This window comes from Budorcas taxicolor, chromosome 22, assembly GCF_023091745.1.
Source record: "Budorcas taxicolor isolate Tak-1 chromosome 22, Takin1.1, whole genome shotgun sequence".
NCBI lineage: Eukaryota > Metazoa > Chordata > Mammalia > Artiodactyla > Bovidae > Budorcas > Budorcas taxicolor.
The window spans coordinates 50,876,263-50,904,258 of record NC_068931.1 but is presented as its reverse complement, the minus strand read 5'-3'; the positions used below and the strand labels follow the sequence as shown (position 1 = coordinate 50,904,258).

The following is a 27,996-nucleotide window of genomic DNA, read 5'->3' as shown; positions in this document are numbered from 1 at the left end:
GAGAGGCAAAGAAGCTGTTGAGAGGAGGAGCCTGCAGGCTTCTGGATGAGCTAAGGGGCTCAGGTAGGGCCTGGTAGAGACAAAGAACACTGGGTTAGAAGCAGGCTGAGGGGGAAAGATGACGAGTCCAATTTGTAGCCTGTTCAATTTGTGAGCCACCGCACTGGAGATTCCTGGCAGGCAACAGAAGAAAAAAAGATGTCTGAAGTTCAGTAGAAAGATACAAGTTTGGGTGTCACCATAAGAGTTTACTGTGGCTTCCCAGGTGGCACTAGTGCTAAAGAACCCCCCTGTCAATGCAGGAGACTTAAGACATGGGTGTTCGATCCCTGGGTCAGGAAGAGCCCCTGGAGGAGGGCATGGCAACCTACTCCAGTATTCTTGCCTGGAGAATCCCATGGACAGAGGAGCCTGGCAGGCTACAGGTTCATAGGGTTGCAAAGAGTCAGATACGACTGAAGCAACTTAGCTTGGCATGGCAGCACGTAAGAGTTGACTCCTAGAAAACTGAAAAGCCTCCCCTCAAGCGTGTTCAGTGAGAACGGTGGGCCCAGGCTAGAAGCCCAGGCTCAGCGTTTGCGCAATGTCTCCAGCTCCACATCCGCCTAGACTCTGCTCGCTGAGGCTGCAGCTGGGACTTCCGGTTCCCGCCCCCCGCCCCCACCTCCCTGACCAGCTGGTATTCCTGCTGGCTTCTGCCAGTGAGACCACTAAAAGGAGACAGGGAGGCATGAAGCGGGCAGAATGGAGTTTCTTCCTGCTTCTAATTGTTACCATTATCACTCAAGTCTCAGCACTGAGCACCCCGGGTGAGGGTCCAGCTACCAGCTGCATTGCATGGAAGGGGCCTTCTGAGAACTTCTAGTCGCCCCTTGGGGATGTGGGGGAGGGGACATTTCCCCCTTACCCTTCTTATGCACTTTTGGCTGGCCCAGTGATTAGAATGGATATAACACAGTTTAACAGGAGAGGGGAAAAAAAACAGGTACAATTTATACATGGAGGTCTTATAGACATGGTCAAAGCACTTTTATACTTTTTAGATAAATGATAAATTTGTGAAGAATTGACAGGACAAAGAAACCTAGACTTTGGGTATGTAATTAGTGAAGAACCTAAACAGAGTTTGGGCTCGGGGTAGTACATTAAAGAAGGAACAGGGTTTGTGTATACAGACCTGTCTGCCTGAATTCCCAGCTCTGGCCATGAGGGTCTCCTTCTCCCAGGTGCAAGGAGGGCACCTTTCACAGGGGAGATTCATTTCCTGCTTTTAGGGAGGAGCGCCTGGGTGTCTTTTTCTTATAGGTTGTTCCTTTCTTGTTTTGGCCTCACCTTGGAGCAGGCAGGATTATAGTACCCCCGAACAGGGATAGAACTCGCAAGTGGTGGAAGCATGGATCTCAACCACTGGAGCGCCAGGGTCGTCCCCATAGCCTGTTTCTTAAGTAATTTTAATTCAAAATAATATGCCACTGTGGCAAATTCTGGGGAGGCCCACCCTGAGCCCCAACAATGAGGAGGGTTCACCTCATCTCCTTTGTTCCCCAGTGCTGGAATTGGGAGAGGCTTCCTGTGGCTTTTGAGCTGGGCTATCTTGACATCCCCCTTCACATCCTCTCAACTTTCCATTGACTCTATAACCGACTTTCTGCATCAAAGACCCTCTCTTTGAAAGGCAGTTTCTGTTTTTCTGAATGGACCCCATGGGTGCAGACCCCGAGGGCAGGCAGAGGGAGAGCCAGAAAGGAAACGGAGAAAGAAGAGTTCAAAGAACTGGATGTGAGAACAAGGACGATGTCTCACAGAAAGAGAGTAGCAGAGAGCTTCAGGAAGGAGGAAAGGACAGGCTTTAAACATGGAGCAGATGATCTGATCTAGCAACCCTGCTTCTCTGGGCATGGAAAGAATGGAGCAGAGTCTCAGAGAGAGATTTTTATACCTGTATTTGCAGCAAACAGTAGTCTAGGGTGGAAGCAACCGAAATGTCCATCAACAGATGAATGGATCAAGAAAACGTGGTCTCTCCATACAATGAAATCGTGTCCTGTGCTGTGCTTAGTTGCTCAGTCATGTCCAAGTCTTTGCGACCCCATGGACTGTAGCCCACCAGGCGCCTCTGTCCATGGGGTCCTCCAGGCAAGAATGCTGGAGTGGGTTGCCATGCCCTCCTCCAGGGGATCTTCCCAACCCTGGGATTTAACCCAGGTCTCCTGTGATTGCAGGCAGATTCTTTACCATCTGAGCTACCAGGGAAACCCACAATGAAATGGTATTCAGCCTTAAATAGAAAGGAAATTCTGACAGATCCTATAGCATGGATGAACTCTGAGAACATTATGCTAAGTGAAATAAGTCACACACACACAGACACTTATATACATTCTCCAGAGTTGTCAGACTTAAAGAAATGAAATGGAATAGTGGTTGCCAGAGGCTGCGGAGAATGGGGAGTTGTTTCACGGTTACAGAGTTTCAGTTTTACAAGATGGTTGCACAATACTTGCACAATACTGTGCATATACTTAACACTACTGAACTACACATGTAAAGATGGTAAGACAGTACATTTTACGAGTGTTTGGCCACACACACACACACAGAATAGAGCAGAGAGGTCCAGGAAGATAAAAACTCTCTCAATTCAGAACGTTGTTTTATAAGCTGGTTGGAGGTGAAAGTCAGGCTGTAGCAGGTTGAGGGGCAAGTGTGAGGTGAGGCGGTGGAGACTGACTCTCGAGCAGTCTGGGTGAGCAGCGGAGAAGTTGGGCAACAGCTAAGGGGGCGGTGGGGGCAGGGGAGGTCTAGGAGGAGACGCTGGAGCATGTTTAGAAGCTGAAAGAAAGGAGCCGGCAGGGGAAGAGAGATGGTGTGTAGCTTGTGAGGGAGCAGAGGAGGCTGGGGCCTGGCCTTGGACAGAAGGGACAGTCCATTCTCTGTCATGGGAGGAAGCACAGTAAGGAAGGGAGTGGGTGTTGATACATTTCTAGGTGGGAGGGTGACAGGGAGAGCGTGCACGGCGCTCTTAAGGTTTTCTCTGTAACACAGGGGGCAAGAGAGAAGGAGGGGCTTCCTCGGTGACTCAGCAGTGAAAAATCCACCTGCCAATGCAGGAGACTTGGGTTTGATCTCTGGGCCAGGAAGATCCCCTGGAGAAGGAAATCACAACCCACTCCAGTTATTCTTGCCTGGGAAATCCCATGGACAGAGGAGCCTGGCGGGCTGCAGTCCAACGGGTCACAAAAGAGTTTGAAACAACTTAGTGACTAAATAACAACAACAGTTGACAGGGAAACCAGGCAGGGAAAGGATTGAGGTAGTTGCTGAGGGTCCAGCTGAAGCTGGAGGATTTGTAATGTTCTCTGCAAGATTGAGACATTTTTCTCTAGTAATTAAGAAAGCAGGAAAGCAGATTGTAACACTGAGCCAGGCTTGAAGTGTTGTTTGAGATGCTACAGAGGAAGAGGGTGCAAGGGAATAAAAGGTGCTGGTAAGAGCAGGATCTAAATGATCAGCCAAGGAGTCTGGGGCCATTTGAAGAGATGGAAGCACCAAGAAAAAGTAAAGGAAAAATAAGTTAGAAAGATCAAGGGACCAACATTTCCAGAAAGTCAAAGCATATGTAACAGGACATTACTTTGCTGACAAAGGTCCATCTAGTCAAAGCTATGGTTTTTCCAGTGGTCATGTATGGATGTGAGAGTTGGACTATAAAGAAAGCTGAGCACCAAAGAATTGATGCTTTTGAACTGTGGTGTTGGAGAAGACTCTTGAGAGTCCCTTGGACTGCAAGGAGATCCAACCAGTCCATCCTAAAGGAGATCAGTCCTGGATATTCATTGGAAGGACTGATGCTGAAGCTGAAACTCCAATACTTTGGCCACCTGATGCAAAGAACTGGCTCTTTGGAAAAAGATCCTAATGCTGGGAAAGACTGAGGGCAGGAAGAGAAGGGGATGACAGGGGATGAGATGGTTGGATGGCATCGCCAAATCAATGGACATGAGTTTGAGCAAGCTCTCAGTTTTGGTGATGGACAGGGAAGCCTGGCATGCTGCAGTCCATGGGGTTTCAGAGTTGGACACGACTGAGCAACTGAACTGAAGTGAATGGGAATGAGAAAACTGCAAACCTGGGAGGCTCAGCAGTCATGGGAACTGGTTGGAGCAGTTGTTTGAAATGGCTGAATCCAGGGTGACCTGGCGAAGAGGTGCAGTGGGGGCCTGGGCTCTGGGGAGGGGCTGCATCTAAGTGAGTGGGGATGGAAAGCAAGACTGTGAGCCAGGTCAGCACGGAACATCTCCAGGATGTCACACCAGGGCTCACATTCATGGATCCAGAATCAAACCCAGCATGCGTCCCTTTTGTGAGCTGTTCCTCCAGCTATGCCATTTCTGTAAATCCTGCTTCTCTAGATCCATAAGGTCTTTTTATAAAAATTTATTTGTTTTGTTTTTTATTTTTGGCTGCACTAGGTCTTTGCTTCTGTGCATGTGAGGGCTTTCTCTTGTTGCAATGCATGGACTTCTTATGTTACTGAGAATGGGCTCTAGGCTGCGTGGGTTTCAGTGGTCACAGCACACAGGCTCAGCAGTTGTGGCATGTGGCCTCCAGATTGCTCAGTAGTTGTGGCACATGGACCTAGTTGCCATGAGGCATGTGGGATCTTCTGGGATCAGGGATAGAACCCATGTCCTCTGCACTGGCAGGCAGATGCCTGACCACTGGACCACCAGGGAAGTCCCATAGATCCGTAATGTGTTGAAAAGAACATGGAACTTGGAGTTAAGACATCTAGATTCAAATTCTATCATTTCCTAGCCATGGACCATGGTGATTTCCTCTTATATCTCTTATAAAACTTATTTCTGCTGGGTCATTCTGAAGAGCAAATTAAATGGGCATGTGAAAGTACCTACCCAACTGTAAAATAAGAAATATAATCAATGCTCAATAGATAACAGTGGAATCTGAATATTTTTCCTTCATCTCCTATAATCCAGTTATCACCAAGACCCAATTCCTTCTCTTTATACTGCCTTCTCTAGCCTTCAGGAATTGCCACAACTCCTACCTGGTCACAGTTCTGTCTCCCTTCTCTTCCAGAGCTCTTCCATCTCACTAATGGTTGTCTAATTTATGTTTCAAAAATAACACTTTTGTCACATTATGTCCCCATGTCAGGGTAGCGGGAAGAAGCAATCAACTTCAAGTCATAAGTCTAACAAATATTTTATTTGTTATTTTTAGATTCTTCATCTTTCTGGAATCCAGGCAGTCACAGAGTAAAGCCGGCACCAGCAACAAGCCAGTACAAATTAAAGGAGCCTAAAGGTGCAGAAGGGGGCTTGTCAAGATTTGTTCAAGGACTTTATTGTTGGGGTGCGGTCCTGAAATATTTTATTCACCTGTAGATGAACCTGCTCATTGTCCCTTTATCTCACACAACTCTTAGGGTACTTATTATGAAGATCAGATGAGATAAGGGAGGTTTTATAAAAGTCTGAAATCCAGTATTTTCTGCCCTCTTCCCTTTCCTGTATCAAGGTCAGATTTTATAGCCCAGCTCTCCAGACTCTCCAAGAGTGGAGATCATTTTGTTTCTTCCCTATTCTGTTCCCCACTTTGTTAATTTTTTTCAACTGTGTTAGTTTTAGTCTCCCTTCATACTTCTCACAGATGCAACAAAGTCACTCAGAATATCTAATCAAGCGAAGGGATTGCTCCAGATCGCAGCAGTAGAGCGATCTGATGTTCAGTCTGCTATCATCATTCTCTGGAGATGCAGTGAGACTCAGACAGGTGAGTAAATGTGTCCCCTGAAGCCCTTTCAGTGGGTGAGGACCAGCTAACACCCAGCTCCTCTGAATGCCGGGCCAGAACTCGGCCAGAACTCACCCAGTACGTCCAGCACTGCTGGGACAGTCGTCTGCCTGCTAGATACCTTTCTTTAGTGTTATGTGCAAGATGCTGGTCAAATCACCTTGTTTATCAATTAGCACCTTCATCAGCTGGCACACCAGGGAGCTCAGCAAGAACCTTTCCTTCAACCTTGCAAAATTCTAAATCTAATCTCATCCCTCATTTGCTGGGACCTTGAATTTGTTCCTCATCTGTCTGGTTTCCTTTCCTCCTCTGACTCGGGGAATACAAAAGAACCAGTTCTTATGTAAAATGCCAGATAAGCATACCATTATCAGGAATGTACTTGGATTTATTATTATTTAAGTTTATCTTTGTATAGATTAACCTTTGGACTGAGAGTACAGTTATATGAGAAATGATTAACATAATTCCTGGCAAAAGTCCCAGTGTTTGTAGGTTGAACTGAGAGCTATTTATTGACACACAAAGTTGTTGATGAAACTCAACATTGGTGTATTAAAGGACTTAACAAATAGTGTTTAAGGAAATTTATGTAAGGAAATGTGTTAGATATTGAAAGACATAAAAATCAGGGCCTTCCCTGGTGGCCCAGTAGCTGGGACTTGGTGCTCCCAATGCAGGGGTCCCAGCTAGATCCCTGGTCTGGAACCTGGATCCTGATCCTCAACTAAGGATCGTGCATAAGGCAACGAGGATCCCACCTGCTGAAACTGGGACCTGGAGCAGTCAAATAAATGTTTGAAAAATCAATAGTACTTTCTTGGGCCTTTGGAGTTTGTGGTTTGGAAGAGGAAATAGGATGTGAACATGTTCAGTTCAGTTCAGTCTCTCAGTCGTGTCCGACTCTTTGCGACCACATGAATCAAAGCACACCAGGCCTCCCTGTCCCTCACCAACTCCCGGAGTTCACTCAAACTTATATCCATCTAGTTGGTGATGCCATCCAGCCATCTCATCTTCTGTCGTCCCCTTCTCCTCCTGCCCCCAATCCCTCCCAGCATTAAAGTCTTTTCCAATGAGTCAACTCTTTGCATGAGGTGGCCAAAGTACTGGAGTTTCAGCTTTAGCATCATTCCTTCCAAAGAACACCTAGGGCTGATCTCCTTTAGAATGGACTGGTTGGATCTCCTAGCAGTCCAAGGGACTCTCAAGAGTCTTCTCCAGCACCACAGCTCAAAACATTCAGTTCTTCAGCACTCAGCCTTCTTCACAGTCCAACTCTCACATCCATACATGACCACAGGAAAAACCATAGCCTTGACTAGATGGACCTTTGTTGGCAAAGTAATGTCTCTGCTTTTTAATATCCTGTCTGGGTTGGTCATAACTTTCCTTCCAAGGAGCAAGCATCTTTTAATTTCATGGCTGCAGTCACCATCTGCAGTGATTTTGGAGCCCCCCAAAATAAACTCTGACACTGTTTCCACTGTTTCCTCATCTATTTCCCATGAAGTGATGGGACCAGATGCCATGATCTTCATTTTCTGAATGTTGAGCTTTAAGCCAATTTTTCACTCTCCTCTTTCACTTTCATCAAGAGGCTTTTTAGCTCCTCTTCACTTTCTGCCATAAGAGTGGTGTCATCTGCATATCTGAGGTTATTGATATTTCTCCCAGCAATCTTGATTCCAGCTTGTGCTTCTTCCAGTCCAGTGTTTCTCATGATGTACTCTGCATATAAGTTAAATAAGCAGGGTGACAATACACAGCCTTGACGTACTCCTTTTCCTATTTGGAACCAGTCTGTTGTTCCATGTCCAGTTCTAACTGTTGCTTCCTGACCTGCATATAGGTTTCTCAAGAGTCAGGTCAGGTGGTCTGGTATTCCCATCTCTTTCAGAATTTTCTACAGTTTATTGTGATCCACACAGTCAAAGGCTTTGGCATAGTCAATAAAGCAGAAATAGATGTTTTTCTGGAACTCTCTTGCTTTTTCCAGGATCCAGCAGATGTTGGCAACTTGATCTCTGGTTCCTCTGCCTTTTCTAAAACCAGCTTGAACATCTGGAAGTTCATCATTCACATATTGCTAAAGCCTGGCTTGGAGAACATGTTGAAAGTGAAAGTGAAGTCATGTCTGACTCTTTGCGACCCCATGGACTGTAGCCTACCAGGCTCCTCCCTCCATGAGATTCTCCAGGCAAGAGTACTGGAGTGGGCTGCCATTTCCTTCTCCAGGGGATCTTCCCGACCCAGGGATCAAACCCGGGTCTCCCGCGTTCCAGGCAGACACTTTAACCCCTGAGCCACCAGGGAAGCCCATTAGATGTAGATGTGGATGTAGCCCAGTATATCTCAGGTCATCTGACTTAGTCATTCTTACTCTGTAGAATCTTTATCTTCCAGGGAAATTATATATTGGCACCACCATCTATGAGGCACATAGCCCAGTTTTCTAGTGTTACTAGACTGATTACCCTTAGTATGATTTAATTGTTTCCAACACAGAGGAGACTTTAAACCTAAATTACCATAACCTGGTGTTATCTACATAAATCCATCCCATAATTGTGGGAGATTTTTTCCTCCTTTGCTGAAACTTTTCCCGTTGCTCTGATTGAGCTTGAGTAATAGAAAAAAAGCTCAAATTTATGGCCAGAGTCAGAGCAGGCATTATTAATTGGCCCAGTGTGCGGATCCCATTTAGTAATATGACTATAATTTTTTTAAAAGTAAATTTTCTCAGGGCCAACCAGTAAGAGTCTTGTAGTAGAGAAATTTACCTAGGTAACCCAGAACTAGACACAGGTAATTGGCCACAAACCACAAAATTTAGAAATTGAATTGATTTCTAAAACTAGCATAGAATCAGGCCTATGATAGAAAAGCATTTGATTTATATGCAAAGGTCTAAGAAGTCAAGAAAACATAAATGATCATACGAATCAGGTCCAGCATCTTGGGGAAGCTGTCTACCTCTGATGTTGCCGTCTTCTCATCCTGGTGTAGTGTAGTTTCTCCTGATAAAAAAGTCCTTCCATCCAGGTTGGAGACAGTCCCTTAAATTATGTCTTTTTCTAGTCCTGGTTGAAGGTCATGAGGCACCTGATCTTCATCTAAAGATAGATTACTGAGATGAGCTTCAGAAACAAACTTAGGGTGTTCTTTAAGAATTCAATTAAATTTTACATTAATATCACATAACAGCAAAGAACTATCTAAGAGATGAGTCTTACTAGATACAGACCTCCATTAACAAACATGTTACTGTAACACAAATAACAGGTGAGTGCTCTGGAGAAGGTGTGTGCAAGTGCTGTGAGCACAGAGCAGGGAGGAAGCTTTTCAGGTAGTGAATGTCAAGGAAGGCTTGGGAAGTAGCGTCATTGTTTCTGAGCCTTGAAGGATTGCTCAGGTTTGTTTTTTCAATAGACTTTGTTTATTTTAGAGTAGTTTCAAGTTCACAGCAAAGCAGAGAGGAGGGTACAATGTTTCCATATGCTCTGACCCCATACATTGCACAGCACACTCAAGATCAACATCTCCCCCACCCCCGAGTGGTCCATTTGTTGCAGCTGATGAACCAAAGTCAGTACATCATTATCACTTAAAGTCCATAGTTCACATTAGGTTCACTCTTGGTGGTTGTACATTCTCTGGGTTTGTGCAAATGGATAACATATATCCAGGATTATGATGTTATGCAGAGTTAGTTTTGTTGCTGAATTGAACTTGCATCCACTTGCCCCCATGGTGCAGCAAAGCCAACTGACTGACACCACGCTATGGTGAAGGAAAGTACGCCAGGCACGGAGAAGGCAATGGCACCCCACTCCAGCACTCCTGCCTGGAAACTCCCATGGATGGTGGAGCCTGGAAGGCTGCAGTCCATGGGGTCGCTGAGGGTTGGGCACGATTGAAGTGACTTAGCAGCAATACCACTTAATGTTACAGGGAGACAAACATTTGAGAAACAGTTCAATTGAGTTGGGAGGATGGGTCTTACAGGCCTGGTACGTGTTTTGGGCTCAACTCCCTACCGCTGCTATCTTCTTCCACTGATATGGGTGTCATTTCAGGTCAGTAGTCCTTTCTATAGACCAGTCCAGGGCAGTGGCCCTTTCTAACTGGGAATTCATAATAAGCTAGTGAAGAGTACCCAGTTGTTGTTGAGTAGCTAAGTCGTGACCGACTCTTTTGCAACACCATAGACCATAGCCTGCCAGGCTTCTCTGTCCACAGGTTTCTCCAGGCAAAAACAGTGGAGTGGTTGCCATTTCCTTCTCCCAGTAAGGGTCCTTTTAGCTAGGATGGAGACATTTCTTCAAATTATGCCCTTTTCCAGTATGCGTAATCTCCTGGTTGCAGGTTGTGGGGCATCTGATTTTTATCCAAAGATAGATCATTGTGATAAGCTTCAGAAACAAATTTAGAAACAAAGTATCTTTTAATAATTCAATTAAACTTTACAATTGTGTAACATAACAAAGAATTAGCTGGGAGGTGAGTCTTAGATACGGACCCCAACTAAGAAAACTAGAATTTAATATCCTTTGAAACATAATCTTTTTCTCTCTAAAATTACCTTCATTTTTTGCCAAATATAGCCAAATTAAGATTAATTTGTTTGCTCAGACTGAGCTTTTAAAAGGCCTCTCAAAAGCCATGCCCAGGGCTTTGCCTCCAGGTTCTATAGATTTGGGTGACTTCATCTCTTTTCGGGTTCCCCCAAATCTCTTGAGATTCCTGCAGCTGTCAGGTGGTGATCTTTCTTATTCACCTTAAAGCTACTGGGAACCTAAATTTCCAATTTCTGGAGGGATCCAGTACACAGAAAAGATAAATGTCTCAATTTTACCTGCTGCTGCTGCTGTGTTGCTTCAGTCGTGTCCAACTCTGTGTGACCCCATAGACGGCAGCCCACCAGGCTCCTCTGTCCCTGGGATTCTCCAGGCAAGAACACTGGAGTGGGTTGCCATTTCCTTCTCCAGTGCATGAAAGTGAAAAGTGAAAGTGAAATCATACCACATGTAGGTAGACCAAACATAAGATCTAAAGATGGGGATGGAAATGCAATATTACAAATGCTGCATTTCCATAGAAAGACTTGCCCAACAGAATGATATACAGCTTACATAACAAGGTGTGGTTCTAGTTACAGTAGGTTTTGCCTTTCCAGATCATGCCTGGCTAGTTTTTCACCACTGCTTCTGCCATGGAGAGAGGTTAAATGCTTTTTGAGGGCAGATTTGTGCTTGAAATCCATGTCACAACAGTGGCAGTTGTATGGCCGATCCCCACTGTGTATATTCAAGTGGTCCTGAAGTGTGCTTTTCGCAGTAAATGTCTTCAGGCACACAGAACACTGAAAGGGCCGTATGCCCGTGTGCCCTCGAATGTGCCTGTTGAGACTTTTCTTTTGTGTGAATGTTTTCCCACAATGTAAGCACAAGAACAGTTTATGCATCTTAAGGTGGCACAGATAGTTCTCAACATGAAGAAACCCTCGAGGGCACCGGGGGCACTGGTGCCTCTGGGAAAAAGCGTCCTCTAGATCCTGAATCTCATTCACTGGAGCATGACTTCCTTCAGTGTTCTCACAAAATAAGCCTTGATCTTGATTGCCAGGAACTTCTGCCACTCTGCTCTCAACTGTAGAATTGATCAGTGAACGCTGTGTTTCTGGGACATACATGCTTGCTTTTGAAGAGGTACAAGGCTGTGAAAACTTTCCATTTTCTACAGCCCCAGTACTGATAGATTCCACATGGAGGATACGAATTTCATTGTCTTTAAAACCCATGTCTACTGAAGACAGCTCTGGTGATCTCATTTCCTCTCTCTCTGCTGTCAGGCTTTCTACTGTAGACTGTAAAACGTTGCTTTCCTCTTCTTTAACATGGAAATCTATGTTTACAGGACTATCTTGTGAAATTTCAATGATCTCACGATTTTACCTACAAAGTTACAATTTACCAAGTTGCTGTGAGTCATAATGAGTTTGAAGGAAGAGGTTTCCTTATATCTGGAAAACAGATTAAAAGCCAGTAATATTTCACGACTCCACTGGTAGGAGAGAAAGGACCCCCTAGTCAGAGCCCAAACCGAGATTCCCTGGTTATGAATAAAGTTTCTATAGAACACCCGTGTGCAGGGTTTTGTGTAAATGATTGCTAGGACTTTGATAAGTAAAAATGTATTCCATACAGAGAGATAGATTTGAAATCTTAGATCTTGTTCCAATAGCCAGAATGTAGACTATGAGACTGTAGGAGTGGCAGCTCTGCTGCTAAGTCGCTTCAGTCGTATCTGACTCTGAGCGACCCCATAGACGGCAGCCCACCAGGCTCCCCCGTCCCTGGGATTCTCCAGGCAAGAACACTGGAGTGGGTTGCCATTTCCTTCTCCAATGCATGAAAGTGAAAAGTGAAAAGTGAAAGTGAAGTCGCTCAGTCGTGTCCGACTCTTCGAGACCCCATGGACTGCAGCCCACCAGGCTCCTCTGTCCATGGGATTTTCCAGGCAAGAGTACTGGAGTGGGTCGCCATTGCCTTCTCCAGATTGGGGCTCAAATGTGGAAGCCTTGCTCAGTAATCTTGTCCTTGTTCTGCAAGCAATGGAGTTGCTGAAAATTTTAGGAGAGGTCATACCTGGATGGAGTGAAAGTAGTCACGTAATGAAAATGTGCTTCAGAAATATCAGGCTGGGATGATATCAGAGATCAAGTGATCAGTTAGGAGGGCAGAGGGATGAGCTAGACTAGTGAACCTATTAATGTTAAGAGAACCTAAACCAGGACAATGGGGATGGAATGGAAAGGAAGGGATACAGGATAGAGCTTGCAGTTTTGTGGGAGATGGAGGAATTATTCTAAATTTTAAAACTAGTTAGCTAAGAAAATAGACCCAAGAAAATGGAAAGTGATCACTCTTTGATCAGAGACATGGAACAGGAGAGTCTTAGAAATGCAAACCACTTCTTGATAGAGGACAGCTCAACTATTCTGTGAGTCCTGTCCACTCCTGGGGTGAGGATCCAGCCAGAGGAAGGGGCTGGGTGGTGAGCTTTGCCTCTAGAAACAGAGCCTGGGAGCTCCCTAAGGCTGTGACTTTTGAATGCTGTAAACTATGCAGTTTATTTATAGATAGCTAGTGTTCCTGTGCAGGGAGTGGCTATAAAACTCTTCCTAGGAAAACTGATTAAGCTTTGTTTTGTTTTGTATGGTGTAAATAGTCATTATCTTTTTTTTTTTTTTTTTTATTGAGGTAGAATTGATGCTGAAGCTGAAGCTCCAATACTTTGGCCACTTGATATGAAGAACTGACTCCTTAGAAAAGACCCTGATGCTGGGAAAGATTGAAGGCGGGAGGAGAAGGGGACGACAGAGGATGAGACAGTTGGATGACATCACTGACTCAATGGACATGAGTCTGAGCAAGCTCGGGGAGTTAGTGATGGACAGGGAAGCCTGGCGTGCTGCAGTTCATGGGTCTGCCAAGAGTTGGACATGACTGAACGACTGAACAGAGTTGATTTATAATGTGTTAGTTTCAGGTATACAGTGAAGTGATTCAGATATATAGACAGGTAAATATGTAGATATATATATACTCCTTCTCAGATTCTTTTCCACTGTAGATTATATGATACTGAGTATAGCTCCCAGTGCTATATGGTAGGTGTGATTTTTTTTTCATTTTCTTTTTTTTTTAAACTTAATTTTGGCTTCAGTGGCAACTTTTGCATAAGGAGGGGAACTCTGGCTTCATCCCTGGAGTTAACCGCAGAGATGGGTGGAGATCCTGGCATCTGATAAGGCCCAAGAGAGAAAGAGCCTTTAGGGCTGGTTAGTAGATAGATTTGAAGGCTTCCTGACCTAGGAGAGTGATGTCAACTCAAGGCTTGAGGAATCAGGAAGAAAAGCAAAGGATGTGTGAAAAGGCAGTGTTCTGTTCTGGACATTTGAGTCTGAGGTGCTGGCTCTAAGACCAAACCTGAACTGATGGGCTCAATGGTTGAAACGAAGCTAGTGTCAAATGAATATAGGTCTGAGTTGGCAAGGATGATCACACAGAGGTATGTGGGTGATTAGCCTCTATCTAAGACAGAAGGTTCTGCCCCACCCCCCGCTGACTCAGACTAAGATGATTTATCCAGACAATGTCCCGGGTGAGCAAGGGACAGCCTGGCATTGTGAGAACTGGCTTGGACTTTGTTGAAGAAGAAATGATTTGGCTGAACAAGATGTTCCAGTGATTTCCTTGTAGGAACGAATCTGCTCATAGGCAGTGGAGAAAAATTCCTGAGTCAGTCAGTTGATTGCTCTCAGAGGAGTAATCCTTACATTCTAGGGAAGGAATTAACTTGGCTTCTCAGAGTGCCAAGCCTGTCTGCAGTTATCCCATATACATGCCTAACTCTAACTTCTTTCTGGTAGCAGGTCAACACATTGAGCAAGTGGACTCCAAAGGCAGGAGGAGAGAGAAGAGAAGGTCATGAAACAAAGTATCTTCCATAAAGAAAATGTTCCCAGCTGCATCCCTCTCCCCCACTTTCTCTGCCCCTTGTTTGTTTAGACATAATCCCTTTCACTTATCTGTTGGCTTAAAAACCCAGCTCTCTTTCCTTTTCTGCTTCTTCACTTTCTCTTGAATACTCCCTTAGAGGACTTCTCCAGGTAGAAAGTCCTCGCCTTTAACTTAAAGACTTAAAGGTTTGTTTGTTCGTTGTTTTTGTTTTTTCCTTCTTCTTCCCTTGCTTCATTCTTCCCTGAGTTTACTGAGAATCCATCCTGTAGGATCTTCTGCTAACTGTGCCTAACTACTAAGAGTCGGACACGACCGAGCGACTTCACTTTCCTGCATTGGAGAAGGAAATGGCAACCCACTCCAGTGTTCTTGCCTGGAAAATCCCAGGGATGGGGGAGCCTGGTGGGCTGCCATCTATGCGGTCACGCAGAGTCGGACACGGCTGAAGCGACTTAGCAGCAGCAGCAGCACACAGGAAGTCCAAAGACTTTATTCTCAACACCAAGGACTTTACAACTGACTAGAGCAAGTAATATTTTTTCTACATCTTTTATTATAATATTCAGGTAGCGCTAGTGGTAAAGAACCTGCCTGCTAATGCAGGAGACTTAAGAGATGGAGTTTCGATCCCTGGATGGGGAAGGTCCCCTGGAGGAGGGCATGGCAACCCGCTCCAGTACTCTTGCCTGGGAAATCCCATGGACAGAGGAGCCTGGTGGGCTACAGTCCATGGGGTCGCACAGAATCGGACACAACTGAGCACCTTGCATAGCACAGCACTATAATACTAAATACAAAGTTGGAGGAAACTGAGAAGTGAGATAAAATAGTATGAGATTAGACTGAGGAAGTTCAAAAAAGGGCAGATTGCTTCTGGCTGGAAGGGGTGGGGAAGACTTCCTGGAGGGGGAGGACATTTGAATCAAGCCTTGAAAATTAGAGACAAGTGAAACATGGACTGTGTGGATCACAACAAACTGTGGAAAATTCTTCAGGAGATGGGTTCCCAGACCACTTACCTGCCTCCTGAGAATTCTGTGTGCCAGTCAAAAAGCAACAGTTAGAACTGGTCATGGAACAACAGACTGGTTCCAAATCGAGAAAGGAGTAGGTCAAGGCTGTATATTGTCACCCTGCTTATTTAACGTATATGCAGAGTACATCATGCAAAATGCCAGGCGGGATGAAGCGCAAGCTGGAATCAAGATTGCTGGGAGAAATATCAATCACCTCAGATACACAGATGACACCATCCTTATGGCAGAAAGTGAAGAGGAACTAAAGAGCCTCTTGATGAAAGTGAAAGAGGAGAGTGAAAAAGCTGGCTTAAAACTCAATATTCAAAAAAAGAAGATCATGGCATCCGGTCCCGTCACTTCACGGCAAATAGATGGGCAAACAATGCAAACAGTGAGAGACTTTATTTTTGGGGCTCCAAAATCACTGCAGATGATGACTGCAGCCATGAAATTAAAAGACATTTGCTCCTTGGAAGAAAAGCTGTGACCAACCTAGACAGCATATTAAAAAGCAGAGACATTATTTCGCCGACAAAGGTCTGTCTAATCAAAGCTATGGTTTTTCCAATAGTCATGTATGGTTGTGAGAGGTGCACTATAAAGAAAGCTGAGCGCTGAAGAATTGATGCATTTGAACTGTGGTGTTGGAGAAGACTCTTGAGTCCCTTGGACTGCAAGGAGATCCAACCGGTCCATCCTAAAGGAAATCAGTCCTGAATATTCATTGGAAGGACTGATGCTGAAGCTGGAACGCCAATACTTTGGCCACCTGATGCGAAGAGCTGACTCATTTGAAAAGACCCTGATGCTGGGGAAGATTGAGGGCAGGAGGAGAAGGGGACGACAGAGGATGAGATGGCTGGAAGGCATCACCGACTTGAAGGACATGAGTTTGAGCAAGCTCCAGGAGTTGGTGATGGACAGGGAGGCCTGGCATGCTGCAGTTCATGGGGTCGCAAAGAGCTAGACACGACTAGGTGACTGGGCTGAACTGAACTGAAACATGTACAGATGGGGCCTTTTATCTGTGTTATACCGAATGCATACGCTTAACTGTGTTTATGTTTCTCAGCCTCTTTTCAGAGTGCGGAAAGCAGATGTGGGATTTGTAAAAGGGAAGCTGATGGTAAATGAGCGTTTTTCAGTGTTGTCTGTAGTTATGGTTCCATTCTCACTTTGGGAATCCAAGAACAGCCCAGTTGCCAACTGTCTGTTTAGATAACTGTTGGTGGTGCACCAGAAAGAATGCGAACAGCCTCTGATGGGTGGGTGGGCCCAATTAACCTTACTTCTTTTTTTTTTTTTTTAATTAAAACATTGTTGACTTATAACATCATATTTGTTTTAGGTGTGAGCACAGTGATTCAGTATTTTTAGAGTTAACTCTGTAAAAAAGGTTTACTCTCTTTAAACCTATCACAATGGAGAAGGAAATGGCAACCCACCCCGGTTTTCTTGCCTGGGAAATCCCATGGACAGAGGAGCCTGGCCGTCTACAGTCCATGGGGTCATGAAGAGACGGACATGACTGAGTGACTGAATAATTTATTTTTTACTCTAAAAGATAATGTCATGTTTTTCAAAGGTGCTTTTATAGCTGGAGGGGTGGTTTGATGCCTTTCAAGTCTGAACACGTAATGCACCTCTCAGCTCCCCCTGGAACCCCATCCCTTCATCACATGAAGGTGTCCAGTCTGCCAGCAGCCACTGCGGCTGGAACATGGTCTCCACTGTCTCCGATTATGCTGATGGACAGAATACATCCTCCTTTTTCTCTATATCAGCTGCAGGTTAGAAAGAAATGAGTTTCCAGAGGCTACTGTAACAGGACATTTGCTCCTTGGAAGAAAAGCTGTGACCAACCTAGACAGCATATTAAAAAGCAGAGACATTATTTTGCCAACAAAGGTCTGTCTAATCAAAGCTATGGTTTTTCCATTACTGTGAGGCAGTAATCTACTCATCATAGCTAAAAAAAAAAAAAAGTGTATCACAAGATAGTGGCTGTAATTCTTTGTTCTGTATTCTTGTTGCTTATCTATTTATATACAGTAGTTTATATCACTTAATCCCATACTCCTAATTTGCCTGTCCCTCTCTTCCCTTTGGTAACCACTAATTTTTTCCTACATCTGTGAGCCTATTTTGCATATATAATTGTTTGTATTATTTTTTTAGATTCCACATGTAAGTGATATCATGCAGTATTTTATTTCACTAAGCTTAATAGTCTCAGATTTATCCATGTTGCTGCAAAGGCGTTGTTTCACTTTTTATGGCTGAGTGATATTCCATTGTATACATGTTAAGTTGGTGCAAAAATAATTTCAGTTTTGCATTGTTGAAATTTGCCATTTGATATTGGAATACATTCTTAAATAAATGTGGTTATGTTATACATGATTTTAATGCACAGTTTTTGCTTAATTTTTTTTGCTAATGAATTATTACTTGCTATTTCTTTTATATATATATATTAGACTATGGAAATGATGTTAGACAAAAAGAAAATTCGAGCAATTTTTTAATTCAAGTTCAAAATGGGTCATAAAGCAGGGGAGACAAATCACAACATCAACTATGCATTTGACCCAGGAACTGCTAAGAAATATACAGTGCAGTGGTGGTTCAAGAAGTTTGGCAAAGGAGATGAAAGCCTTGAAGATGAGGAGTGCGGTGGCCAGCCATTGGAAGTTGACAATGATCAACTGGAAACAGTGAAGGTGGTCCTCTCACAACTACACGAGAAGTTGCTGAAGAAGTCAACATCGACCGTCCTAAGGTCATTTAGCATTAGAAGCAAATTGGAAAGGTGAAAAAGCTCCATAAGTAGGTGCTGCATGAGCTGGCCACAGATCAAAAAAATTGTCGTTTTGAGGTCTTATCCTCTCTTATTCTATGCAATAGCAACAGACCATTTCTGGACTGGATTGTTACATGCAACAAAAAGCAGATTTTATATGACAACTGGTGGCCACCAGCTCAGTGGTTGGACCAAGAAGAAGCACCAAAGCACTTCCCAAAGCCAAGCTTATGCCAAAAACCGTCATGGGCACTGTTTGATGGTCTGCTGTTGGCCTGATCCACTACAGCTTTCTGAATCCCAGCGAGACCATTACATCTGAGAAGTATACTCAGCAAATGGATGAGCTTCACCAAAAACTGCAGGTCTGCAGCCAGCATTGGTCAACAGAAAGGACCCAATTCTTCTCCATGACAATTCTCAACTGCACGTCGCAAATCAGTGTTTCAAAAATTGAACAAATTGGGCTACAAGGCTTGCCTCATCTGCCATGTTTACCTCTTGCCAACTGACCACCACTTCTTCAAGCATCTCGACAACTTTTTTCCGGGAAAATGCTTCCACATTTTCCACACAGAAAATACTTTCCAAGAGTTCATTGAATCCTGAAGCATGGATTTTTTGCTACAGGAATAAACAAACTTTCTTGTTGGCAAAAATGTGTTGATTGTAATGGTTCCTATTTTGATTAATAAAGTGTGTTTGAGCCCAGTTATAATGATTTTAAATTCAGGTTCAAAACCATAATTACCTTTACACCAGCGTAATACCACATCTTTATCCATTCATCTGTTGATAGGCGTTTGGGTTGCTTTCATACCTTGGCTATTGTAAATAGCGCAGCTATAAACATTGGGGTGGAAAATGTCTTTTGGTTCTTCTATTTAATACATCTTCCAATGCCAAAATTTTGTATTTTATATTTATGGATGATGAAATGGTGGATTTATTTGTACCCTTATGTGCAGATGGGGAAGCTGGATTTAATACATGCTAGGTCACACAGAGGAAAAGAAATGATGTCAGGATGATAACAGATATCCATCTGTGACTAAGTTTTCCTTAGTCTGTGGTGAAATGAGCAAATAAAGAGGTTGCAATGAGTTTTTAAAAATAATGTAAATGTTTTAAACATAAAGTTTATCTTTTATCCAGAGACTAAATTTTTGGCTTTAAAATGTCTTCTTAAAATGATATGATGGTAATGATTGGCAGCATGGTGGTGCTCAAAATAAAAAAAAAAAACCTCCTTCCTTATCAAAATAAAGTTTCCAACCCTCTGAATATTCCATAGAAATACAGTGGAGATACAGGAGTTTACTGGCCTGTGTGCTCTTAAAACTAAATGCTCAAACTAATTAACTTACTAATTTATGGAGCAGAAGATGGTTGTCTAGCATATGAAATAAAATAACATCAAAATTGAAGGGAACACAGAGTTCATCTGGTTTGTACAGACTCATTTTACAGATAAGGAATCTGACACCTAGAAATGTTAAGTGACCTCCCCAGTGATGTGTTCTTTTATTTTTATATTTTCAAGTGATGCTATTTACAGTATATCTGATTTGTGTGAAAGGGTACGTGATCAAATAAAACAATGTTCTGTGGTCAGACAGGGTTTTCACCACAGCCTCAAGTTCTGTACAGTAAATGAAGAGGGTTTCTGGACCCAGTTCCACGCAGAGTCCTTGGAGGCTTCCCCACACCAACAAGCAAGTCGTGGATGGCAGCGGGGTGTCCTGCAATTCAACTCAGTTCTGACACTGTCTTACCTGGAGATAGAATAAGATTCAACCAGGTTAAGGGCTCATTCCCACAAGCTTGCCCCCTGCTTCAGGGGCAGGAGCAAATCCAGGTTGTTACCTGCGCTTCTAACCGATTGGCCATACATCAGGGTTTCCTGGAACCCCCTCCTGGGGTTCCATTAATTTGCCAGAATGGTTCACAAAACTCAGAGAAACATTTCACTTGCTAGAGTGCCAGTTTATTATAAAAGGATATTAAAGGGCATGAATCAACAGCCAGATGAAGAAATACCTAAGGAGAAGTCCTGAACAAAGGAGCTTCTGTGATAGATGTGTTTAGGGTCTGGCTCAGGGGACACAGAAGTTTTCTGGTTCCCCAACATGAAAGCTCCCCCAAAAGCAATCAAGAAGCTGTCCTTTTTGGGGTTTTATGGAGACTTCATTACATTATCATGATTGACTAAATCATTGACTAAAGGCAACTGATTCAACCTCTGACCCCTCCATGTTCCGCAGAAATGAGAAACGTGGAGTGGAGATGGGGGTGGTACTGAAAGTTCCAACCCTCTAAACTCATGGTCCGTTTTCCTGGCAACCAGTCCCATGCTAACCAGTCCCTAAATGTCAACTTCCCTGAAATATTTTCAGAAGCAGAAGACAAGAGACCAAATATCCCATTGCTCTTATTGCTCAGGAAATTCCAAGGGTTTGGGGAGCTGTGGATGAAGACCAAACATATATTATTCCTATAAATCACCACATTGCAGTCAACTTTAAGAAATATTTGACATCAATTCTTCTAAGCCTATACTACCATTTAAAAGTACTCATGAAATAATTGTGTGTTATTGTTCTGCACTCAAGAGAAGGATTGCAAGCACTTACAAGACCAGGCAAAGTACTGACCTGTCAAAATGCCCTTTCTGTGCTTTCTCACCTGTATAAACGCAAAACATCCACACTACTCATTAACTCTCTGTCCCAGTAATTATAGTCAAATGGGTGATATGACCTACTCAAGGTCTGTTGGTGGTTCATTTGGCTGGAATTTACTCCCTGCCTACTCTGTGTTACAATGGGGGATCATTAAGACCAGCCTTGCCATCCAGGAGTAGCAAGTCTGGCGGAGGAATCTTGTTTGTGAAGGACTTCAAAAACCTGGTAGGGGATTACAGGCTGAAGTTGGAGGTGCCAGGGGGCCACCACTGTATGTGTTTGTGCTGAGGAATGACTCAATGAAGATGGCATTACAGGGGTTCTGGTATGGATGTATCAAGCAGATGAGATGGAGAGGAGCTTAGGGCAAGACAGGAGCAGCATGTAGTTACTGAGGACCTGCCCTGGCTGAGGACCGAAAAAGGGAGGATGTCAGACTTTTCAAGGAAATAATGCTTGGAAATTGATGACTAAAGGGATTTGTACCACAAAAGAAGGAAAAGCGGGTCAAAGGTACTTCTTTTGGAATTTTAAGTGACTAAGAAATGGGTAATGGAATTACAACAAAGCTAGGGGTGTTGGGAAAGAAACCTTTTCCCTAAGTTGAGGGGAAGAAACTCTGGGACCTAGTACTTCTCCTTGTTGACTTGGATCTGTCTGTACATTCAGGGTCCTATATTTCAATGAGTTCATATGAAAGTCAATTAATGCTGCTAATGGTAGCTTGTTTTATTACTATTAGATAATTACATTATAGAGAAGCAAACACGTAATCTGCATGTAAATTCTGGATTATCCTTTTTGATTACATCTCAAAAATTGACAAGCTCTGTCTTTGTTTTGGCTGAGAGAGAGGGCAGAGTTTGACTGGGCAGAGTTTGTATACCTTTGTAGAATCCCGGTCTTTTTCTACATCAAGGGTGGTGCACGTTTCCAGTTCTATTCTTGGACCTGAAGAGCTGGAGATTTGGGTGTGGACTGGCTTGTCATGCTAGAAGGGGCCTGAATGGAAACAGGAGTATATCTGCAACTTTGACCATGCTCTGACTTTTGATTCAAAATTGATGGGACTTCCCTGGTAGTCCAGTGGTTGGGACCCCAAGCTTCCAATGTGGAGGGGTTCAATCCCTGGTAGGGGAACTAAAGTCTTGCTTGCCACATGGTCATAAAAAAAAAGTGTTATTGGGCCAGAGATCAGATTTTAGGACTGAAATATCTTTACACTGCAAAGCAAAGTCCAAGCAAGTGTCTATAAGCCTAGCTCACTGATAGGAATCTGGCCCTAGCCTAGTTTGGCCATCAAACCAGAGCTGATTCTGGGTTTATTATGTTATTTTGCAATCTAGTACCTACCCCACCCCACTGTGGACAGAGTACTGTGGACAGAGTATATAAACTTGTCTCCTACCATGCTTTCTTTTATAGAGACCCCATCACCCCAGAATAATTTTACTTATTTGTTTTTATTTGTTTTATAAAACAGTAGTGTACTAGGTGGGAAACTTTAGACTGCAAGTCTTTGAAGATAATGGTTGAAGCCTATGGGGCTAGAAGTTTGAGGGGGCTGCTAAGTGCAGTGCTTGAAGTCACTTTAGTAAGGAAAACTGACAAAAAGTCTAAAGAAACTAGCATTTTAGGGATGCACATAATTATAGGGGAAATTCCCCTTCCTTGTATTTTGTTTTTCAACCAAAAAACTGTGTAACCCATGACATAATTTATTGTGGCATTTCCCATTTTCCTTTCTAAAGAATGTAAAGAGAACTAATTGGCTGCCTTTTCCAAGTGGGGATATTGTGGCAACCCTTCTGAACAATTAATATAGTGGGGTTTTTTTTTTTTTTTTTTTTTGCTAACATCCATGTTATGAACTAAACCCTAGGTATGTGGGTAGCTTGTGCTTCAGACTTGGATGGCTCTTTACTCTCTGAGAAGGGCACTTTGTACCTGCTTCTAAGAGGGGATAAACCAGATGCTTAAGGAAAAGACTGTAACACCCTGATGAACATGAGTACAAGAAGCAGATATCTAGCTCCACAATCATACAGCTGGGATAGCTGTGGGATTTACTGACAGATGGAAAAATTCTTGGGAATATTAGTTTAGGAACTAATATTCTTGGGAATATTGGCACTTAGAAAAATGAGTATTATGGAACAGGTGGCTGTCTATCAGTATCTCAAATTCCTCCCTGGGAGGAAGCCCTGTGGTTTTTCTCAGCTAGACTCTAGCCCTGGACTAATCTCCAGGCCTCCATTTCCTTAACTATGAATAGAGCTTTAGATCCTTCCTCTACTGGGGGTGGTGAATGGGGAGTAATTATTAATGGGTATGGGAATTATTTCAGGGGTGATAAAACTGTTCTATATTTGATTACGGTGATGGTTGTGAAACCAAACAGGACCCTGTGGAGCCTTCCCAGATAGAAAAGTCCCTCTGTTTCTCGTTTGTAGGAAAGAGGTTTTAGTTTCCCAGTACTTCCCTGAGTTCCAAAGAGCAGGCACGTCTGTTACTAATTAGGAAAGTGAAGGAACACAGAACCAAAGAAAAGCAGTTGAACAAAAAAAAAGAAATGACAATCATTCGGCAATGAAATAGAGTCCTAGTCCCACCTTGAGGGGTATACATAACAATATGATACATATCCTTGAGCTGTTCTGCAGAAACTAAGACCCCCACCCCCACCCAGGTGGAGGATGGTGACTATTTACTGACCAGAAGCATGTAGACCCCAGACCAACTAGAAGAAAAAGGTTATCTTCTTTTTCTTGAAGAATGGGGGATGATGGTTATCATTCCCCAAATATCACCCCATTACCTCACTACCAACCCATCAGAAGGAAGTCCATGAGCTGCAACCTTCACTCCAAACGCTGCCTTTAAAAACCCCCAACCATCTCACCCTTTGTCATCACCTTCTCCCTGGCAGTCCAGTGATTAAGACTCTGAGCTCCCAGTGCAGGGGCCTAGGTTCAATCCCTCGTCAGGGAACTAGATTCCACAAGTTGCAACTAAGACCTGGTGCAGCCAAATAAATAAATTAATTAATTTAAAAAAAAACCCTCCCTGAAATTTATCTCAGGGTGTCTGGGCTTTTTGGTGCCCTACAAATAAATGCTGTACTCTCCTTCACTACAATCCAGTATCAGCTCATTGACTTTGCTGTGCAGCAAGTGAGTGGACCAGAGTTCAGTTGTACAACTCTGTGAATATGTTAAAACAAAACAACAACATTGAATTATACAGTTTCAGTGAGTGAACTGAATTGTTGCTGAATGCAGATTCATGTGTCAGATGCACCGTGAGGCCAGGCAAACCAAAACTGTTGGAGTCTGGAGAAGAGAAATGTTTATCACAGGGCTAAGCATGGAGAAGGGGTAGCTCATGCTCAAAAAGTTCAAACACCCTGATGGTTTTCCAGGAAGAGTTTTATAGGTGAAATATTAAGGGAGGGCTGCAGGGCATATGAATTTTTCTGATTGGTTGGTCCTGAAGTAACAGAGTGGGATTTTAGGAATCTCAACCATCAGCCCTCTGTTCCCATCCGTCTGAGGTCTCAGCATGTGGTTACCATCCTCCACCAACTAAGGGTGGGGCCTCAGTTCCTGTGGAAGAACTTGGAGATGTATTGTATGTTGCTTGAGGAGGAACTAGGACTCTGCTTTGCTGTTGTTCAGTTGCTCAGTCGTGTCTGACTCTTCTTTTCTTTTTTTTTTCTTTCTTTCATTTTTTAAAAATTCAAATTTATCTATTTCATTTGGAGGCTAATTACTCCACAACACCGTACTGGCTTTGCCATACACCAACACGAATCCGCCCCGGGTACACACGTGCTCCCAATCCCGAACCCCCTCCCACCTCCCTCTTCATGTCTGACTCTTTTAACCCCATGGACTGCGGCACGCCAGGCTTCCCTGTCCTTCACCATCTCATGGAGCTTGCTCAAACTCATGTCCACTGAGTCAGTGATGCCATCCAACCATCTCACCCTCTGTCATCCCCTTCTCCTCCTGCCTGCAATCTTTCCCAGCAGCAGGGTCTTTTCCAATGACTCGGCTGTTCGCATCAGGTGGCCAAAGTATTGGAGCTTCAACTTCATCATCAGTCCTTCCAGTGAATATTCAGGGTTGATTTCCCTTAGGATGGACTGGCTGGATCTCCTTACAGTCCAGGGGACTCTCAAGAGTCTTCTCCAATCACAGTTCAGAAGGACTCTGCTTTATTCCTCCACTATTGTTTCTTGACTACTCTTCCTTGGTTTCCGTGTCCCCTCAGTTCCCTGCTTAACAACTGTTTGAATCTGCCTTTTGGTACTCAGGGAAGGTCTAGGAGGCTGAAGCCTTTTCTTTGCCAACGAGAAACAGGGGACCCAGAAAGTCTTTTTGTACCAGGAGGGCCCCACAGGGTCCTGCTCAGTTTCAAAATGGTACCATTACAGGCTGAATTATGTCCCCCTCAAAATCCATTTGTTGAGATCTTAACCCTCAGCCCTTCATAATGTGACTATATTTGGAGAGAGGGTCTTTAAAGAAGCAGCTCATTTAAAAAGAGGTCACTAGGATGAAGCCTAGTCCAATATGACTGGTGTCTATTTAAGAAGAGGAAAGTAAGACACAGACACACAGAGGAAAGACCATATGGAGATCCAGGGAGAAGACGGTCATCTGCAAGCCAAGGAGAGTGGCCTCAGAAAAAAACCCTGCTAACACCTTAATCTTAGACTTATACCCTCCAGATTTGTGAGAAAGTAATTCCTATTCTTTAAGCCACCCAGGTTGTGATATTTTGTCATGGCTTCCTGCAGAGGTTACTTTTAAGTGTCAGCTTGGCAGGACGGCCAGTACCCATATATTTGGTCAAACATTATTTGGACTTTTCTGTCAAAGTGTTTTTGAATGAGATGAATATTTGAATGGTGGACTTTGAGTAAAGCTGTTTACCCTCCCTAATATGGGTGAGTCTCATCCAGTCAATCAAAGCATTAATAGAACAAAACACTGACCTTCCTGAGCAAGGAGTTCTGCCAGAAGGCTGCGTTTGGGCTGGAGTGCTTCCCCAGGTCTCCAGCCTGCTGGCCTGCCTTGTTAGTTTTGGACTTGCACCTCCACAATCGTGTGAGACAATTCCTTAAAATTAATCAACAAATCTCTCTCTTTCTGTCTCTCTCTCTCACACACATGCACGCACACACACCCTTTGCTGTTTCACTGGAGAACCCTAACTGATATCTTGTCCTAGCAAACTAATACAATAATGCAACTAGTAATACAAACTAATGCTAATACAAGAATGCAATGAGTTGTAGTTCAATAAGGTTGTGTAAAAAAATCTTAGAAGCTTATACCTAAAATATTAATAATAATTTGTTGGTAGAATTTAGAGTGTTTCAGTTTTATTTTTAGTTTAACTTTTCCAGACTTATGATTTTTTGTGACTGTGTGTTATTTGTATAATGATAATTTAAGAAAAGATTTCCATTCAGCAGAAAGTTTAGAAGCAAGGTCAGATAACACAGAACCCAGAGGACATGGGAATATAGTAGGATGCCGTGAAGATTTAGATGAAGCACAAATCAGATTACATCTACTACAGTGAGAAAATCTCAGCATACAACACAATTCACTTATGAAAGAGCTACTAAGCTTGTTCCAGAATATGGGGAGTAAACAAATTTCATTTTCCTATCAACTGTATTTTTCTGCCATTTTCAGTGATTCATTCAATCAGCTAGCAAACTTTTGCTGGGCACCAGCTATGTCCAAGAACCTCACTAAATACCAGAGATTAAAGGCAAACAAAACAGGCTCACTCCAATCAAGATGTTTACACTATGGTGGGGGAGATAATATGGTATAACGTGATAAGGACTCCTGTAGGGTAAGAATTGTTTGTGCGCATGGGAGAGAGTGTCAGCCTGCGAGAGACGGAGAAGAAAGGGTTTTTTTAAAATCCTCAGTACAATCCTACAAGTTCATTAGGACTCCATTTTGTAGATGAATGCAGTGACACTCGGGGCTTCCCTGAAGACTCAGCAGCAAAACAATCCGCCTGCAATGCAGGAGAGGCAGGAGACGTGGGTTCAATCCCTGGGTCAGGAAGTTCCCTGGAGGAGGAAATGACAACCTGCTCCAGTGTTCTTGCCTGAAAAAATCTGATGGAAAGAGGAGCCTGGAAGGCTATATCGTCCATGGCGTTGCGAAGAGTTGGACGTGCCTGAGCGACTATGCACACATGCACACTGAGGCTCAGAGAGGTTAGATAATTTGCCCAAATGTCTCAGGAAGTAAAAGACAGGGATGTGAGCACAGTCTGACTCTGCAGTCCATGTTCTTTCCACTGTATGATGTGCTGTGTCTCTTTGGTTTTGGCATGTGTACAAGCAAACAAGGAGGATACACTGAAATACAGTAAATTTAATTTCTGCTTTGAAATAAGGACACATGTCTATAAACTCTCTATCATCTGTCTTAGTCTGAAATACCTTATCCTACTCTTTCACCAGTTCTCATAATTGCTAATAACTGTAACAACAACAGTGAACATTTACTGTTTCCTATTGTAATTGAAAGTGTGGTCTGGCTGTGCAGCTGTTCAAAAGCCAATAGTGGGACAAGTTTAGTGGAAAGGAAAGTTTGCTTTATTTTGGATGCTGGCAAACAGGGAAGGCCATCCTGTCCAAAGGCTGACTCCCCACAACTGACGATCAGTGGGCTAGAGTGTTTGTAGACAGACGGAGAGGTCTACAAGCAGAAATAGCTCAGTCAGCTCTGACAGTCATCTTGAAATTGGTCATCAGCTGTCTGACCAGCGTCATCTCGATTGTTTTACATACAGTTAATCTTCAGTTCAGGGTCGGTTTGCTTCCATTTCTCGAGGCCAGTTCTCAGAACTGGTAGCTTATGTCATCTGCAATCGGCCGTCGCATAGCTCACTTCTCCCGGTGCTGGTTTCAGTAGGAGACAGCTCACAGGATATGGCTCAGGATATTATCTATAGCCCTTGAGAAGGAACTCAAGGTCCTTGACTATGCTTAATGACTAAACTATTATTATTTGGTCTTCTTTGACTCTTTTCCTTTGTTTCTGCATGTTCTCACTTCCTTGATTAAACTTATTTACTGGCTAAAGTTTTTCACAGAC

General features: G+C 43.4%; 1 protein-coding gene across 1 annotated transcript; it reads right to left on the bottom strand.

The window, feature by feature from the left end:
• Positions 1-10,978: 10,978 nt before the first annotated feature.
• LOC128067373 (zinc finger and BTB domain-containing protein 6-like) lies at positions 10,979-27,671 on the bottom strand. Its single transcript, XM_052660381.1, has 2 exons — positions 27,630-27,671; positions 10,979-11,767 (listed from the first exon to the last, which is right to left on the bottom strand). Exons 1-2 carry the CDS (start codon positions 27,669-27,671, stop codon positions 10,979-10,981), a joined length of 831 nt encoding a protein of 276 aa, XP_052516341.1.
• Positions 27,672-27,996: the final 325 nt, after the last annotated feature.